Source organism: Hyla sarda, chromosome 5 (assembly GCF_029499605.1).
Source record: "Hyla sarda isolate aHylSar1 chromosome 5, aHylSar1.hap1, whole genome shotgun sequence".
Lineage (NCBI taxonomy): Eukaryota > Metazoa > Chordata > Amphibia > Anura > Hylidae > Hyla > Hyla sarda.
Window position 1 is genome coordinate 152472454 of NC_079193.1, and position 16065 is coordinate 152488518.

At 37.7% G+C, this 16065-nt stretch overlaps 1 protein-coding gene across 1 annotated transcript; it reads right to left on the reverse strand.

Moving 5' to 3' along the window:
- Positions 1-704: 704 nt before the first annotated feature.
- INHBA (inhibin subunit beta A) lies at positions 705-14633 on the reverse strand. Its single transcript, XM_056520507.1, has 2 exons — positions 13937-14633; positions 705-4760 (listed from the first exon to the last, which is right to left on the reverse strand). The coding sequence occupies exons 1-2, from the start codon at positions 14322-14324 to the stop codon at positions 3919-3921; spliced, it is 1230 nt and encodes a 409-aa protein (XP_056376482.1). The 5' UTR covers positions 14325-14633; the 3' UTR covers positions 705-3918.
- Positions 14634-16065: the final 1432 nt, after the last annotated feature.

Here is a 16065-nt window from a genome sequence, read left to right on the forward strand (position 1 = left end):
GTGGAATGCAAATAAAATAGTTCTCAGAATGAGTTGGTCGCCATAGCAAATATAAAAAAGATAGAAATAGTTTATGGAATTACCATGTTTTTTTTTTGTATTTTACAAAATAAATAAATGTTTTCATAGAACAACATAAATGAATAAATTACCTTTCTGTAAGGCTATGTTTACACACTATTTTTTAGTCTAATTTTGTGCCGTTAATGGCTGGAAAAAAAGGACCAAATGCAAAAAAATTGCTGAAAAAGCTGTGTTTGAACACAAAATTTACTGAAAATAATAATAAAAATAAAGCTTAAAAACAGTGTGTGAACATGGCCTAAGTTGAAATAGTTTTCCTTATTAGTATTAAAATGGGTTTCAATTTGAACTGTCTTGATAGCTCAAATGTGACTGTTAAATACATAGAAACTATTAAGTACCCACTGCTCGGTAACAAATGTATTGTAGTTGGACCACTATTATTTTTTTTAATCATATATATATCCTTTTTTTTTTTTTCTTTTTTTACAGGCGCAGCAGATGTTAAACAACTTACCAATTGAGGAGTTAAATAAATTTTAACACTTGGAAAATGACTATAATGGGTGACATTATTCTGTATAATAAAACAATAAAAAATAATAATAAAAAAGCCATCTATTTTAATTGGCTATAAGCAGTACAGAGGTCATGTTGATCTTTATTTTTATTTAAAAAAAATGTAGATGAAATGAAAAGAATAGGGAGGTGGTGACTAAAAAAAATATTGTTTTTTAAAATCTATTTAAGAAAACCACATTGATAGAAGAAATTATATATTTTCCTCACAGATGCTAAATGATGAAAAGATCATTTCTGGATAAGATGGACTTCAGAAAAAAATGTGGTAACATTTACCAATAATTAGGATTTTTTTTTCCACAGCTACCTAAAAGGAGGGTTGTCTTCCATGTACTACGGCCTGCAAAATGTTTAAATATGGTAGCAATTTCTATTGCTATTTGTGGACATGCAGATTTCATTAAACTAAATTGTCCTCCATGCTATTTAGTAGTGGTCAGCCTTGATTACCATCCTATTTTCTCTCATCTTGTCTTGCCGATTTTCTGTTTCCTACACTTCCATTGTAAATTATAAAAGACACTATATACTGTTGAAGAGATCTGGATTTTTTTTTCCATGAGTCACAGGATACATAATGGCCTCCTGTGTCTATTTATAATTTCTCTCTTAATCTGACCTTCATTTCCCTCGCTCAGATGTCATTGACTTCTTTCAATGTCTCTTTAAGTACATGTGATAATTCGCTCTTATGTTATTTAAATAGTGGCTAATAGAAATTAAGATCTCATAAAAAATTTTTGTTCAAGTGTACCTGTCAATAAAAAAAAATTGACATGTACTAGGGACACCCAGACCCCGCCGACCAATCATGAGAACAGGTCTCTGTGTCTATAAGACCAGGAGAGCCCCATTGACCTACATTATGAGGCTGTGAATGTGCTAAGTGCACACTTTTCCTGACTCATTCTTGTGACCGGTTGGGGTTTGACCAATAAAAACTTTTCTTATGTCTCTTTGACATGTCAATTTTTTTTTTACATGGCAGGTGCAGTTACATTGTTCATAACCTACCAGTTTTATGAGAAAAGTATTTGGTAACTACCTATACAGTCATTTCTGTGCCTTACAATATTACAAGTTCAAATATACAGCTCACAAAAAAGTGGTTATTATGTACCTGCTAATGTCGTCTTGTCAAGTTGTAGGATTACATTTAGAGGATCCCAATAGTGATATGCCTGCATGACTACATATTTTATAGTGTAATATTTATTGACCTCTACTGAATACAGTACAAAGTTAGAATCCAGATATTCCACCTCTAATTGAATTTATTTTAAAACATTTAGTGTGACATCCTTTTTTTTTTTTTTTTTTTTACAAAATAAATGTTTAGGAGAAGCTACATATTTTTAAATTTTTATTCTCCAAAACATTATAGACAGACATAAATGACTATTGTAGATTATGACGGAGTCAGTACACCAATGGTAGCCAATGAATGGGTATCATTGTCACAAAGGTGTTCATTTGGTCAGTGTTAAACAGTTTGGGATTTATGTAGTGTATACATTAGGCATAAAATACCATATACATATTATAGAATTAAATAATGATTGAGTTTGACATCTATAGAGCCTCTTTAGGTTTTAGGGAATGCTTTTTTTTTTTTTTTTTGCTTCAATGTAAACTGACAAATGAATACCAACATACGATTGTGACTGTGTAAGGAACCCATCAGGCTTACTAGCAGTGCGAAGAAAGAAAAAAATATAATGTTTTGTTAAAGCAATTAACTATTAACTGTTTTTACAAATTTCCCGCTTAAAAATGAGTTATATACAGCAGTGTAAAACCTTTACACTCTATTTTACGTTTCATGTCCTTTTACATTTTTAATCATTTAAATTTTTTTGTCTTTTGATCCAAAACAAGTTTGAATTGTTTCAGTAGAAAAAGGAATTACATAGATTGCCATTAGATGCAAGCTAAATACTGTGGAATAAATTAAAATGTAAAGGCATGTATTTACTATCAATACATGAAACCATATACAAATTTAAGCAGAATTTGTTCATAATATAGTAGATGGCCATTATATGTTCTCTTATTGTCATGATCTGTTGATTTGTTTTTTGTTTTTTTTATATGAAGCTCAATGTCAACTCCACTCCTGGGGAGGGAAGCTGCTGTAGCATAGATCTGAATTTTGTACCAAAATGAGATGCTGCACAGTATGAAGCTTGCATTATTGTCATAGCATTGTTGACTTACTGCATGCAGGTAATCTATTCCCTAATCCAAGAAAGTCTTAGATTATGGTTTAGCCATTTGGCAGAATAGTAATCGGCAGAGAAAATATGAAATAAAATATGCTCTAGCGATAAAATTGCTGAAGTGCCATTTTTTTAAGGAAATACAAGCCGCCCCTGGGGGCAGGACAATTACCCATAAATGAATGGAAATAAAATATACAATTTTGGCTTTGATACATTTCTTGATTCTTTTACACTCAATCCTTTAAATTCCTCCCACCCATATGCTCAGTGATTATTCACCACAGGCAGACTTATATGTTCACATGCGTCTTTGGTGTAAGTGTCTCATTAAAGGTAGAAAAAAATATTGAAAATAGTCATAAAAATATCTATTTTGATGTGTGCTGTAGCATTTCTGATATAGCTCATGATAAGTGCAGCTCTTAAAACCTCTCTTGAAAATACTTGTTAAATAAGGATATTAAACAGGTCAAATACTGTTGTAGTGCAAATAAAAAAGAAACTTTTTTTTTTTTTTTTTACAAAATATAGAAATGTTTGGTTCCAGTATCTGAACCAACATGTTCCTTTCAAGTATCTCTCATGAAAGAACAAAAATATTAAACATGTTACTTCCACTGAAAAGTCTTTCTTTTCTTTGTTTTGGGTAAACAGTTTTCAAACCCCATAAGTTGCATAGTTCTAAGATAGTAAGCACCTTAGCGAAATTTAACTTTGTATGCTTTTGTGGTTATTTATTCTTTTTCTTTTGCAGTAATAGTGCAGAGAAAGAAGTCAAGTCTCCTGCGCAATATAGAAACGTATAGAATCTTATAAGATGGTCTGGATCTCTGTATATCTATCCATACAAACTTGTATAAATGCATCTATGCAAACAGTGAATGTGATGTATCTATAGATATACAGACTGATTCTCGTGCTTGTAAGTCTGTTAGTTTTCCTCCTGGGAAGAAGAGCTGGAAATGTTCCTTTCATATATTAGTTGCTGCAGGTGTAAGCCTTCCATGGATCATTGCTCAACTGCAAGTCATTGGTCGTCTTCTGCATTAGTGTATTAGATTATAGATACTGTTTCTGCATTTTGTCCTTTTTATGAGCAACCGCACTCTTCCACTATCATGTTCTGAATATCCTTTTTAATAATATTTTGTCCATCGTCATAATATAACATGGACATAGCTCTTAGCTTCGAGGGAACACAACAAGATTTGATACTGTTGAAGGGACTGTGGCCTTTAACTCGATACTGGTGAATGACAGTGGAATGAAATGACAGAGATGCCCCAGATGTTCCAGCAATGTGGTTAGGGCAATCCCCCTCGCAGTAATTGGCGTGGTAGCCAGGAGGTGCTATGATCCAGTCGCTCCAGCCTATGTCCTTGAAACTTACATAAAAATGCTTTTTACAGCAGTTGCTTACTTTACCGTCACATTCTAAGCCACGTTTCCTCCTTCGATGAGGGTGATCATCTGTCTGTTGAGCCACAATCATTAGGAAAGGTCTATGTGACTGTTCTTTTTCTTCTTCACCTACAGTTGTCCCTGCTTCTTTGTCCTCATCATCTTTCCTCTTACGTTTTCCAAGCAAGACAGGGGTTGCTCCCGATTCTTGGCATTGGTCACAGGCTATTCGAACATCCATTGATGACTTGCCATGGTTCAGTAGACGCTGAATGCTCCCCGATATGGGGAATGTATGCCAGCCACTTTTCTTTGTGTCTACCACTTTCTCAGCAATCAGCACTTCATTTTTATCAGATCCTCTGTGCTCCTTTGGCCCACGTTGCTGCTGGTACAGTCGAATTGTGAGTCTAGCTCGACTTCGATTGGCTTTAGATAGTTTGAGGAAAAGCCAAAGTTCCGCTTCCCTGATTATCAATAGATCACTGCCTTCTTTGGAAATTTCAAAGTGGAGTATTTTTTTTGAGGGTCCTGTAGATCAAGAGCAAAGATAAAATACAAATATTATTTTAGTTATTTTACTTTCAGACATTATGCATGCATTATCATCAGTATTTCATCTCATGTATAAAATTACTCTTATATTTGAGAGAACTTGTACAGCATAGTGTGCCAGGCTCTGTGGATATTTAAGAGATTTTTCAGTTCTTCCACTAGCTTCACTCAACTTTCATAGCAGGCCAAAAATCATATTATTCAGCGCTCTCAAATGTTGTCTCTAATGCAAGTTCCGTGTGACGCTACAGGATATACTGTATATCATGCAAGCCATTAACTCTGAATGGGAATATGTCATAGGCCTCCTGATTACTAATAATCACTAATACATCTGCATGGTATATTCAGAATTATTAAAAATGCTTTCATCAGGACACAAAAGGGCATACACATGTGTTCTTACCCTGTTAGTTTACTTGAGAGACTTTGTTAGCACTGGGGATATTACAGCATTAAAAGTTATAGATTTTTTTCAAGCTAATACAGTGTATTTTTGGTTGTATTTGTAGCTGCAATAATATGACCATTTAAAAAATAAAAAAAAGCTAAGGTGTAGAAATTTCTGCCTTTTGGTGCTTATTGTTGTTCTACAGTCTGATTTTTTATTTAATTTTTTTTTCTGCCAATATTTCTTATTTATGGCTGAAAATAATGAACATTCTCATTATTTTAATGGCCATTCGGAATTACAGACAGTTTTATACAATGTATACATTGACAGATGCCTTCCATAGAATTACATATAGCACATTACTTTGCAAAAATGTTGCTATTTTTTTTATTCTTTTACATTTTTTATGGCCGGATTATTGTAAAACAAATTATGGCTCCTTTTGCACAGTGTCAACATACTGTAGCCTCATAAACACAACTCCTGCTAAACAACTAATGTAAGTTCCAGTAGTGCATCTACAGTTGTAATCTAGTAGAGCAAAACATCACAAGAGGTAGCATAGCTGAGTTTGTAAATTGGCTCGGGGTTATGATGATACATGTGGCTTTCCTATAGAACTTTCAAAGTTAACTCATTGTGCACCCAAAGAAGCAGTTGAATGACTGTCAGCTATGCTACAGTACCTCGGTCTCCTATCCATGTATAGTAAAAGTTTGCAGTTTCCTGTGCATGTCTATTTACCTGCGGAGCGTCTGTCTTGCATAAGCCGAGTTTATAAAGTGTTTATAGAAAGCTTTATCATTGACAGCTATGTTTCTAATTTCACATGCTGTGTGCATGATAATTATAGCTCCCTGGTGGTAGATGTGCTGAGGAATGGATATAAGCAGAGAACAGCATATTTTGGGATGTTTTCTCCTATGCATATATTTGTTGGCATAATGGTTCTGATCGTGAACATCATGATGTGGGGGCGTTCCCTTGATACAGACTCCATGTTCTTGGCAGAGGGTGAAATGAGTAATAGGTTCTGCTGGGTTATTTGATCAAGAGCAAATTGTGTTTCTTATTTTACCAAGTATTACTTTATTATGGGAAGGTGACAGTGTAAAAGGCCTTAAATGGTTCTTACTTTTCCAAAAAAAAAGCACTCCGAATCTCACAGATGGTCCCTGTCATTCCTTCCCTTCATGATACAAGCAGAATGGGTGATGACTAGTTAGTACAGTGTTTTATAGTCTTTGACTTTGTTTCTACAGCACCTGCAGGACTATGTCTCGGTCTGCTGCAACATGCTGTATACTGGAAGTGAAACATATAAAATGTATTGCTGTTCCTACTTGTACAATTTCAAGGCTGTTGCACATTTCAAAGCCTGTATGACACCTATCTGACTGTAATATTGGGAAGGCAGTAGGCCAGAGATCTTAGCCACTGCAACTTTTAAGGCAGATCTCTATGGATTTATATTGCATATCCTCTTTTATCCCTCTTCTGACATGCCAATAAGGAATAGTTACACAGTACAGACCTGTCAGGAGATAGCATCAGTGAGGCCCATGAGCTGGGACTGCCAGCTATTGCTGGGACTACATAAAAGCCTGCTCTCTGGGCTTTCTCTTTGCATTCTTCAATAAACCCCACCACAATTGTCCTCTATTTATTATCTATTACTTATTATCTGTTTCTGCAAGAAAGCAGCTATGTTATTCTAATGTTAGAATACTTATTTAAAGCATATATATATATATATATATATATATATATATATATATATATATGTATATGTGATATAGACCTGACACATTGCAAGTAATGCTATGTTCACATCAGTGTTGCAGACTCTGATAACTGAGCTGGACGGACTGTGCTTCAAAGGATGCTAACCGGCCTCATTTACTTTCAGTGGGGTCCATTGGGTTTCCGCTTGATGTTTGTCATTTTGTATGATTTTAGTGGAGAAAAAAACTGACCTGCACAATTTTTTTTTCTCTGATAAGGTCCCGTCATGTTAACAAAATGAGAAGATGGAGCTCCTTAACACTGATGTGAATGAGCCCTTAAATATTTTATTGTCATATTTCTTGATCAGTTTTGAAGATTTATGGGCAAACTCCACAATATATTTCTTATTTAGGGTCTAGAGGGAATGATTTTTCAAATTTAGTGCAGAGGAACAGGGGAGCAGTTGCCAATGAAACCAACCAAATTCCAGCTCTTGTTTTGTTTTGTTTGTCCTTTAAGGGTCTATTCACACGTACAGAATTCTGCGCAGATTTGATGCGCAGGATTTCAAGCTGTGTTCAGTCAGTTTACATTGAAGTCTGCAGCAGAAATTCCTGTGCATCAAATCTGCGCTGAATACTGTACATGTGAATAGACCACTAAAAAGGATACAAATCTGGTTGCTATGGGAAACTACTCCTCTGATCCTCTGCACAAGGTTTGATAAATCCCCCCCCCCCAAGAAAGCTTAAATCGCTCTAGCAGGACTATCATGTCTTCTTTGGCATATTAGGATGAAGGGAGCCTCTCGTACCTTTTAAGGTGGAAAATATCACTCTGCACTACATGTCAGTACATCGTGAGATTTGAGGAGTACGGTATTAAATAAACTTAAATGAGCTCTTCAAAGCTTTAGCCTTTCCTTTTGGAATAGCATTAACATAATAGGGCACAGTCTACGCTATACTAGATAACAGACTCCAGATGTCTGTTTGGGCCAGATTTATCGATCTGGACAAAACAGACCAATCACAGCTCAGCTTTCATATTACCAGAGCTCATTAACCCTTTAAGGACGCAGGTTTTTTAGTTTTTGCATTTTCCTTTTTCCTCATCAACTTCTAAAAATAACAGTTTCAAATTTGCACCTAAAAATCCATATGATGGCTTATTTTTTGCGCCACCAATTCTACTGTGTAATGACATCAGTCCTTTTATCCCCCAAAAAACACAATTTTTTAACTTTTGGGGGCTTCCGTTTCTACGCAATACATTTTTTGGTAAAAATTACACCTTATATTTATTCTGTAGGTCCATATGGTTAAAATGATACCCTACTTATATAGGTTTGTATTTGTTGTACTTCTAAAAAACATCATAACTACATGCAAGAAAATGTAAACTTTTAAAATTGTCCTATTCTGACCCCCTATAACTTTTCTATTTTTCTATGTACGGGACAGTATGAGGGCTAACTTTTTGCTTCGTGATCTGAAGTTTTTATTGGTACCATTTTTGTTTTGATTGGACTTTTTGATCACTTTTTATTCATTTTTTATGGTATAAAAGTTACCAAAAAATACGCTATTTTGGACTTTGGAATTTTTGGGCGCGTACGCCATTGAACAAGCGGTTTAATTAATATATTTTTATAGTTTGGACATTTACCCAGCGATACCACATATGTTTATTTTTATTTTCATAGTTTTTTTTTTTATTGGGAAAAGCAAGGTCATTCAAACTTTTATTAGGAAAGGGGTTAAATGATCTTTATTAACTTTTTTTTCAACTTTTTTTTGCAATGTTATAGCCCCTATAGCCCACTATAACATGCAGTACATTGATTCAATACACTAATCACTGCCATTGCATTGCAATGCATTGATCAGTGTTATCGGCAGTTGATTGCTCAAGCCTGGATGTCAGGCTCGGAGCAATCAATCACAGATCGAACGAGCAGAAGGCAGGTAAGGGACCCTTCTGTTGCGTTCTAGCTGATCGGGACATCAAGATTTTACTGCGATGGTCCCGATCAGCCCGACTGAGCTGACGGGAAGCTTTTACTTTCCCTTAAGACGTGGCGACCAACTGTGTCTAAAGAGTTAATGCTGGACATCAGCCCGATCGGCGATGTCCTGCATTAGCCAAGGGTCCTGGTTGCATATAGCAACCGGGACCCACCGGGTATGATGCGCGCTCACCTACTGAGCGCTTGTTATATCTCAGGAGCCGCATAGGGGTTAAGATATGAAAGCTGAGCTGTAATTGGTTGTTATGGGAAAATCAGCAATTGTGCAGGCCTATTGAGGCAGGCCAATGGTAGCTGCCTATAGCTCTCTGTGGACATATTTTATGTATCTAGTCCACAGAGACCTTTATTTAGAAATGATCTAAACATTGAGAAAAATATATTGCCCTGTCTTATAGTAAAATCATCTTTGTTGCCATAGCAACCAGTCCCAGCTCAGCTTTCATTTCATATAATGCTCTGGTAAAATGAAAGCTGAGATGTGACTGGTTGCTATGGGCAACAAAGAGAATCTTACTAAAAGACAAGGTAACAGTGATAACCACACTAGTGTAGTGTGGTTAGCATCATGAAGGTAAAATGTGGAAACAATATGACACTATTAGTCATGTAGTGTTTGTCTTCCTGAAATTTTCTTGTCCTCTATAAAGCTGCTCTGCTTTCCACACTCATACTACAGGGCACACGTTAGAGGCTTACTTTGTTTAGGAAAGTCAAAAATTAATAAAACTGGCCAAAATTTCTCAAATACATAGGAGCTGAAGAGAGGAGCTACTCATAAAGGAAAAACGGTGTGTGTAAAATAATGGGCAAACTAAATAAAGCCTTGCTGACAGTAGTGCTATAAGAGAACCTTGTTAGAAATATTGGCATATTATGAGTGAGCCTTTGAGAGTGATACTACGTGCAGAGTATTTGGACAAGTCACTGTGGACGCCTTAACTTCTATAAAGAGACGTTTTGGCATGACGTGCAGCCGCCTGGCTGATAAACATACCAACAGTTAAATTATCCAGAATTAAACTAAGACTGCCCTTTGATATGATTCTGGTTGATAATACAGGAATGTTTGCCAAAATGCTGCGTGGTGGTGATCAATAGGTTGCCATTAAAACCAAGCTGTTGGCCCTTCTCAGAAAAGGTGCCACCAATACAACTTTGTGTTTTCTGTAAAGAATACACACCTTTATTTAAGATATTGCTGATATTTTGGCTGCTTTCATGTCTGGCAGTGTATATTTGTTTGGCCCTTTAGCTGTAGCTTAGATGTTTTTATATCCTCCAAACCGTGCCATCAAAACTGAAATTGTATTCAAGTGCCATAAATAGAGAAGACCTGGTATTTTTCATCTCGAGCTTGTTCCAGATCAGTAAACTCATTTCCAAAATGAGAAAGGCTTTGCCCGATGTCCCCATCAAAAGGGAACAGCTCCTTTTGACTTTTCTCTCTTCTGTCACTTGCTTAAGCCGAACAGTTGTGAAGGTTCTGATAAATGCTACCCTCTCCCATTGAAATATTGCCCTTGTTTGCCCTTTGTCAATATGATGTAAATGATTGCAGAAAGATTCAAATTCCCCCCAGATGAATGCGACTAAAGGCCTTATTATACGGGAGGGAAAAATCCGACCGTTGTCTCCTGTTAATTGCGATTGTAGTCAATGAGAAAATCGCAGGCAGAAAACTACCTAATCTGCTTTTGTCCGGCTGCAGAATAGAGTCCTAAATCACGAGTATGTCAGCTTGTGGATATATTAAATCATGCCTGCATACTCCTAACACAGAGACGCTGCATTGTTTGTGACGTCTTGTAGAAATCATAGATATTCTTTAGTTGCCTTAACATCTCGCTATGGTGCCTGCTCTTTTTCTTTGCCACAGAAAGGTAGTCAAGATGCTGCTTTTATATAACAGCTCTTACCAGTGGATAGGACAGCAGTTATCCAATGAGACTTTACTGCTGGAGCTCTGCACGAGAAGTCATTAAATACAAGTAGTAGCTGGGGAAAAGCAGACTGCAGTAGCCAGTGCCCTCTAGTGGCCATTGAAATGAAGCTACTGTTTCACAGCAAGTTTCACTGGCTGCATTATCATTGGTATTTAACTCTTTGTTAAGTCCTATAGCTGCACAAATCATGTGTAAGAGATGAAAATATGTAGCTATCTTTTATTATGTTATCATGCAGGAAATGTTGGTTTGGAATGAAAGGCATGAAAAGATGCATGTGATCGATTACAAGTCTGTATTATCACAGGCCTCCTTTATGTTTGTAGACATCTGCTATATGGTTAGTATTCCATGCTACTCATTAGCTGCTGTCAGATGGTTAGAATAATGATATACGGTGTATATTGGCACTAGAGCGGGGGTTATGAATGACATGAATAATACATAAATGAATTCCAGTTTGTTGGATATGAGTTTTAGAAAGACTTGTCTATATCTATATGGTCTCTTTCATCATGGCCTGGGAATTCTGAAGACATGACCTCTCTACCTCTCGTCTAGACCCTTCTGGACATTTCAGTGTGCCGGAAACTGTTTCCTAGCTCATTGGTCGTCAATGCAATAGCAAAACCTCCTCTAAGCACCAATGCAATAGCAAAACTCACTGTAAGACAACTTTGACCCCGAAGAGAGCTGACATGTTATGAACCTTTTTACAATCTTAGTGGATTCACCTGTCCTGAACGGTAAACTATTTATCTAAGGAACCGTTTAGCCAAAAACACCCCCCAAAAATAGGGTCACTTCCGGCGTAATGCAGCAAACACCCATTCGGAAGAATGTTTTTAGCTGTTGCAAGCCAACCAGATTAGATCATTTAATTTACAAGGTTGTGAGGTTGCAGTGAGCCCAATGAAAGCAAAGGAACTTCATGAAAGCCTGACATCATGGAGCAGCTGCACTCTAGTCACAGCAGGATTTTAATTGATCTGACAACATCAGGCGGATCATTATATAGTACGTGTTATAGCTAATGTATAGCTAAAGCTCTTTGGGATGCTTAGGACTATTTCAGATTGGACTGTGAGGTTAATGACTATATATCAGTGATACCCAACCTGTGGCATCTCTGCTGTTACAAAACTACCACTCCCAGCATACCCTACCCATAGTCGTATATCCTCTGCATAGCAACCAAATCCTACATGACATATTTCTGCCTGCAGAAAATAACATTTGCATGACAAATTGGCATCTAACCGTGAGTATTGGCTTCAATGCATTAAAGCCAGAAGGTCCATGCTTATATTTATCTTGTGTAGGGAGAATTCGTATTACACCAATAGAAATCCTACTCACAAAGCAGCTGGGTAACCTGAACAGCTAACATGCATCTTTATTGTATGCTAACTCTTCTCCTTGTAAATGGCCTTGTAAAGCATTCCAGGAGTGCAGTGGGTCCCTACGACCCAGATGTGAATCACATTTATTCACTAAGCCCTAAGAAGCTGGACTGGTAACTTTCAGGCTTGATAACACAGTCTCATTGACAGTGAGCTAGGACGCAATACTTCATTGTGTACTCAAAAGCTGGCAGGAATGTCTGATGTGAAAGCATGCACACATTGCAAGGCTTTTCCTGCAGACAGAACATCTGAGTCAACAGGTTTTTTAAGACTGGAAACTCTGAGTGCTGTCTTCATTGTTTATATTGCCGCAGCACACTTTAAACAAAAAATGCTTACGGTTCCCTCACATACTTTGACTACCATGCTCTGCGCCAAACAATGACATTCTTTTTACATTGGCGTAGAGACAAGATATATATATATTAAAAAAAAAATGTTTTCCCCATCGTGGTCCTTTAACAGTAGTGGCTAGCTTGAGGTTTGACAGCCCCGCAGCTTCTCCCTGCTGCACTGTGTTTTCAGCAAACACTTTTCAGCCCAGCCTGTGGTGCAACACGCTGAACTTTTTCTTCTTATGAATGAGAGAGGAGGCTCATGTCAAAACACACTCGTGCTCCAGACTGGGATCGTGCACAAAGTTTAATAGGTTACTACTATAGAAAGTTTTTTTTTTTTTTTTCAGGGTACTACTACTACAGTGTCTGTAGATAAAGGAGGACTTTAGGAAGACTCTGCAGTGGGAAATGAAACTTTTTCTAATATGTTCAATAGTTAAAGTCATCTCCTTAGCACATTATTTCCCAACCAGTGTGCCTCCAGCTGTTGCAAAACTACAACTCCCAGCATGCCCGGACAGCCTTCGGCTGTCCGGGCATGCTGGGAGTTGTAGTTTTGCAACAGCTGGAGGCACACTGGTTGGGAAACACTGCCGTAGCAGCTGTGAATACTGCAAGTGTACAGCTCCCTCTGCTCTGTTACCTGGTCTAGCAGCTGTGCATTACACTGGCACCAGATGCAGTTACCACAGTGCTGATCCTCTCCTGGCATTCCCTTTCCCTACTGCTCATCCTGCCATAGAATGGGCAGGAACATGCATACATAGATTAAAAAGGGGTCTTGAGCCCCTGTCCTTTTAACGCACTTACCCTATAATGCCGTTACTGATTGGGACCTCCATGGGGTCCCATTTAGCTGTCGTGACTGCCAGAAGTCCATTACCTGGAGAGCCCTTTTTTTTCTACTTGAGCCCCGGCCCCCCAAAATGTCTCTAAGAAGGGGATTAACCCTTAAGCGACATGGACACCTTTCGCCCCCAATAACTTAGTTACCCTTCTGTGAATGCAATGCTAGGATGAAAACATGCCTTGAGGGCTGAAGTCATATTTAGCACTCCTAGCCGGAGGTTCTCGTGGAGTTGTGCAGAATGCCTATACCCTCCCCCTCTCAAACACTTGTACTCTGTTAAAGATTCTCAGAGATAGCTTATTCTAGGTGAATTTAGCAAATGTAAACAAGCAGGCGGCAGCCAAGGTTAAATCACAGAAAACACATTATTGGGCCATTTCTAGCCCTATGCATTACTGTTTGTGGGATCTTTCAAATAGTTGACTTTACTTTTAGAGCGTAAAATGCCACAGCGCACTCACCTGCTTCCGCAAACGTGATGATTTCTGAGGTTTGCTCCAAGATTTCATTCATTTCGGCTCTCCGTGCTATAACATCATCTATTTGCACTTGGCCATCCTCTCCCACTTTCCCTACGTGAACTTTCTTGATAGCGTTTAGCAGCGCTGCTTTAGGCACTGGCTGGGTGATGTTGGGTCTGTCCCTCATATGCAGCATATTTAGGATGTGCTTCTTGACTGCCTCTACCATGTCAGTTTGAGAACTGGGTGCATCCTTGTGGAATTTGGAGATCGAGCAGGATGGACAGTCAGTGACTGAACTGTGTCCCTCAGATCCTGGAGTTGGCGTACTCCTCACTATAATCCAGCAAAGTACCAGCAGAAATCCGTTCAGTAAATGCACAGACATCCTGACACCAGGTTTTATAGGCTTGCTATTTTTCCTTCTATATTCTCTGTATAAAAAAAGCTTATCCCTTTAAAAAAAAACTAGATCAACTTTTTCTCCCTCTAATGAAAAATAATCTGAAGTAAAACAGCGAAAAAAAGTTTTCAGTGTAGTTTTAGTCTTGGTCTGCAGTGTCTGTCTCAGGCTTCAGTAAGTGCTGTGAGTACTTGAGGCTGTCAGTGAGGAAAGCTCTGACTTCTGTCTCAGAGAGAGGGAGAGAGAGTGAAAAAGAGACAGACAGAGAGGATGATTGGCCTCAACTAAAGTGAATGAGAGGGTGGGAGTTTGGTCTATGAGTAAGGAAGGGGAGGAACATTTTCAAGCTCTGTTCTGGTGCTCCAAGCTATACACACACCAATGTTAATGTTTTCACCGCCCTCCTCTTTTATCTTTTCTTTTTCCTTTTTTTTTCTCTTTGCAGTCTCTAGAGCCTCGGAATCTGTTCTCTTTTTTCATCACATTAGGCACATTATTGTCTCAAGCTCCCCATGTTACATGGACTGTACGTTCTTCTATAGCCATGTGCAGAGCAGTGACCAGGTTTTCTCATGCTGGTCTTCGCAGGTATCCTATCTACACTCTCAGCTTTCTGTGACTTTTAAAGAAGAAAATCAGTAACTTAACACAAATACCTCTGGCAGTCATTACTACCGTCCCGCCAGTGCTGAGAGGAGGGGAGGGGGGGGGGGGGGGAGAGGTAACCTAGGTATACAGACAGACAGACAATAACGTATAGTTCGGCATATGATGAAGAATTGTGCAATATACTATGACACAGCTGCTGTCTGTTGAGCACCGTCTTATGAGCAATCCCAAGGAGCAAGCAGGGTTTTCCTGTACAACTGATTCAATATCATTACAGTGACTAAAACCCCATGTTCATTCCCACAGGCTACTGTATTACCAGCATGTAGGAGGCATTGATCGATGCATAATATAATGCTAAATGCTTACCATGTCACTGCCATCTGCTTTAAATTTTCTTCATGCATATATACATATATATGTATACGTGTAAATAGATTGATTGATTGATAGACATAGATGTATTGTGTTTGTGTGTATATATATATATATATATATATATATATATATATATATATGTGGTGTCCCGTAATGGACTTGGTCCCGTACCTTTGGCTGTAAGTCCCCATAGTCAGAGTTCCTCATGCTGATAGAGCTCTCCTGGTGGGATAGTCCCTAGTCGCATATATATATATATATATATATATATATATATATATATATATAAATATATAGTATCTATCAAGTAGTAAAGCTTTACTTGTTATTTAATTATGAGGAGTAGTATTACTAGGTTATTAGGTTTATTACATGAAATATTTATATATATTGTGACAAGACAGCATAAAGCTTGCAGCACCACTACCGGTATGTCTGAATGTGCCCTTAAGGTTGTTTTGTACTCCATACTGTAATATCACAGTGCCAAGTGACAAGCCCAGCTCCGCTGTATGTAAGAGACTCAACTCTGCTCCATCTATAATTGCATTGAGCTCAGTGGTAATCATTACGTGATATCTTTGTCATCCACAATACAATGTCTTAGTCCTTTCTGAGATCTATATACGGTAGGTCTATCATACTGTACGTAAAAAGATTAATAGACATTATATTTCCTATGTCACGTCTCCTTATTGAATCAAATGTGCATGAATTACGCAATTTTCAATCACTTCCA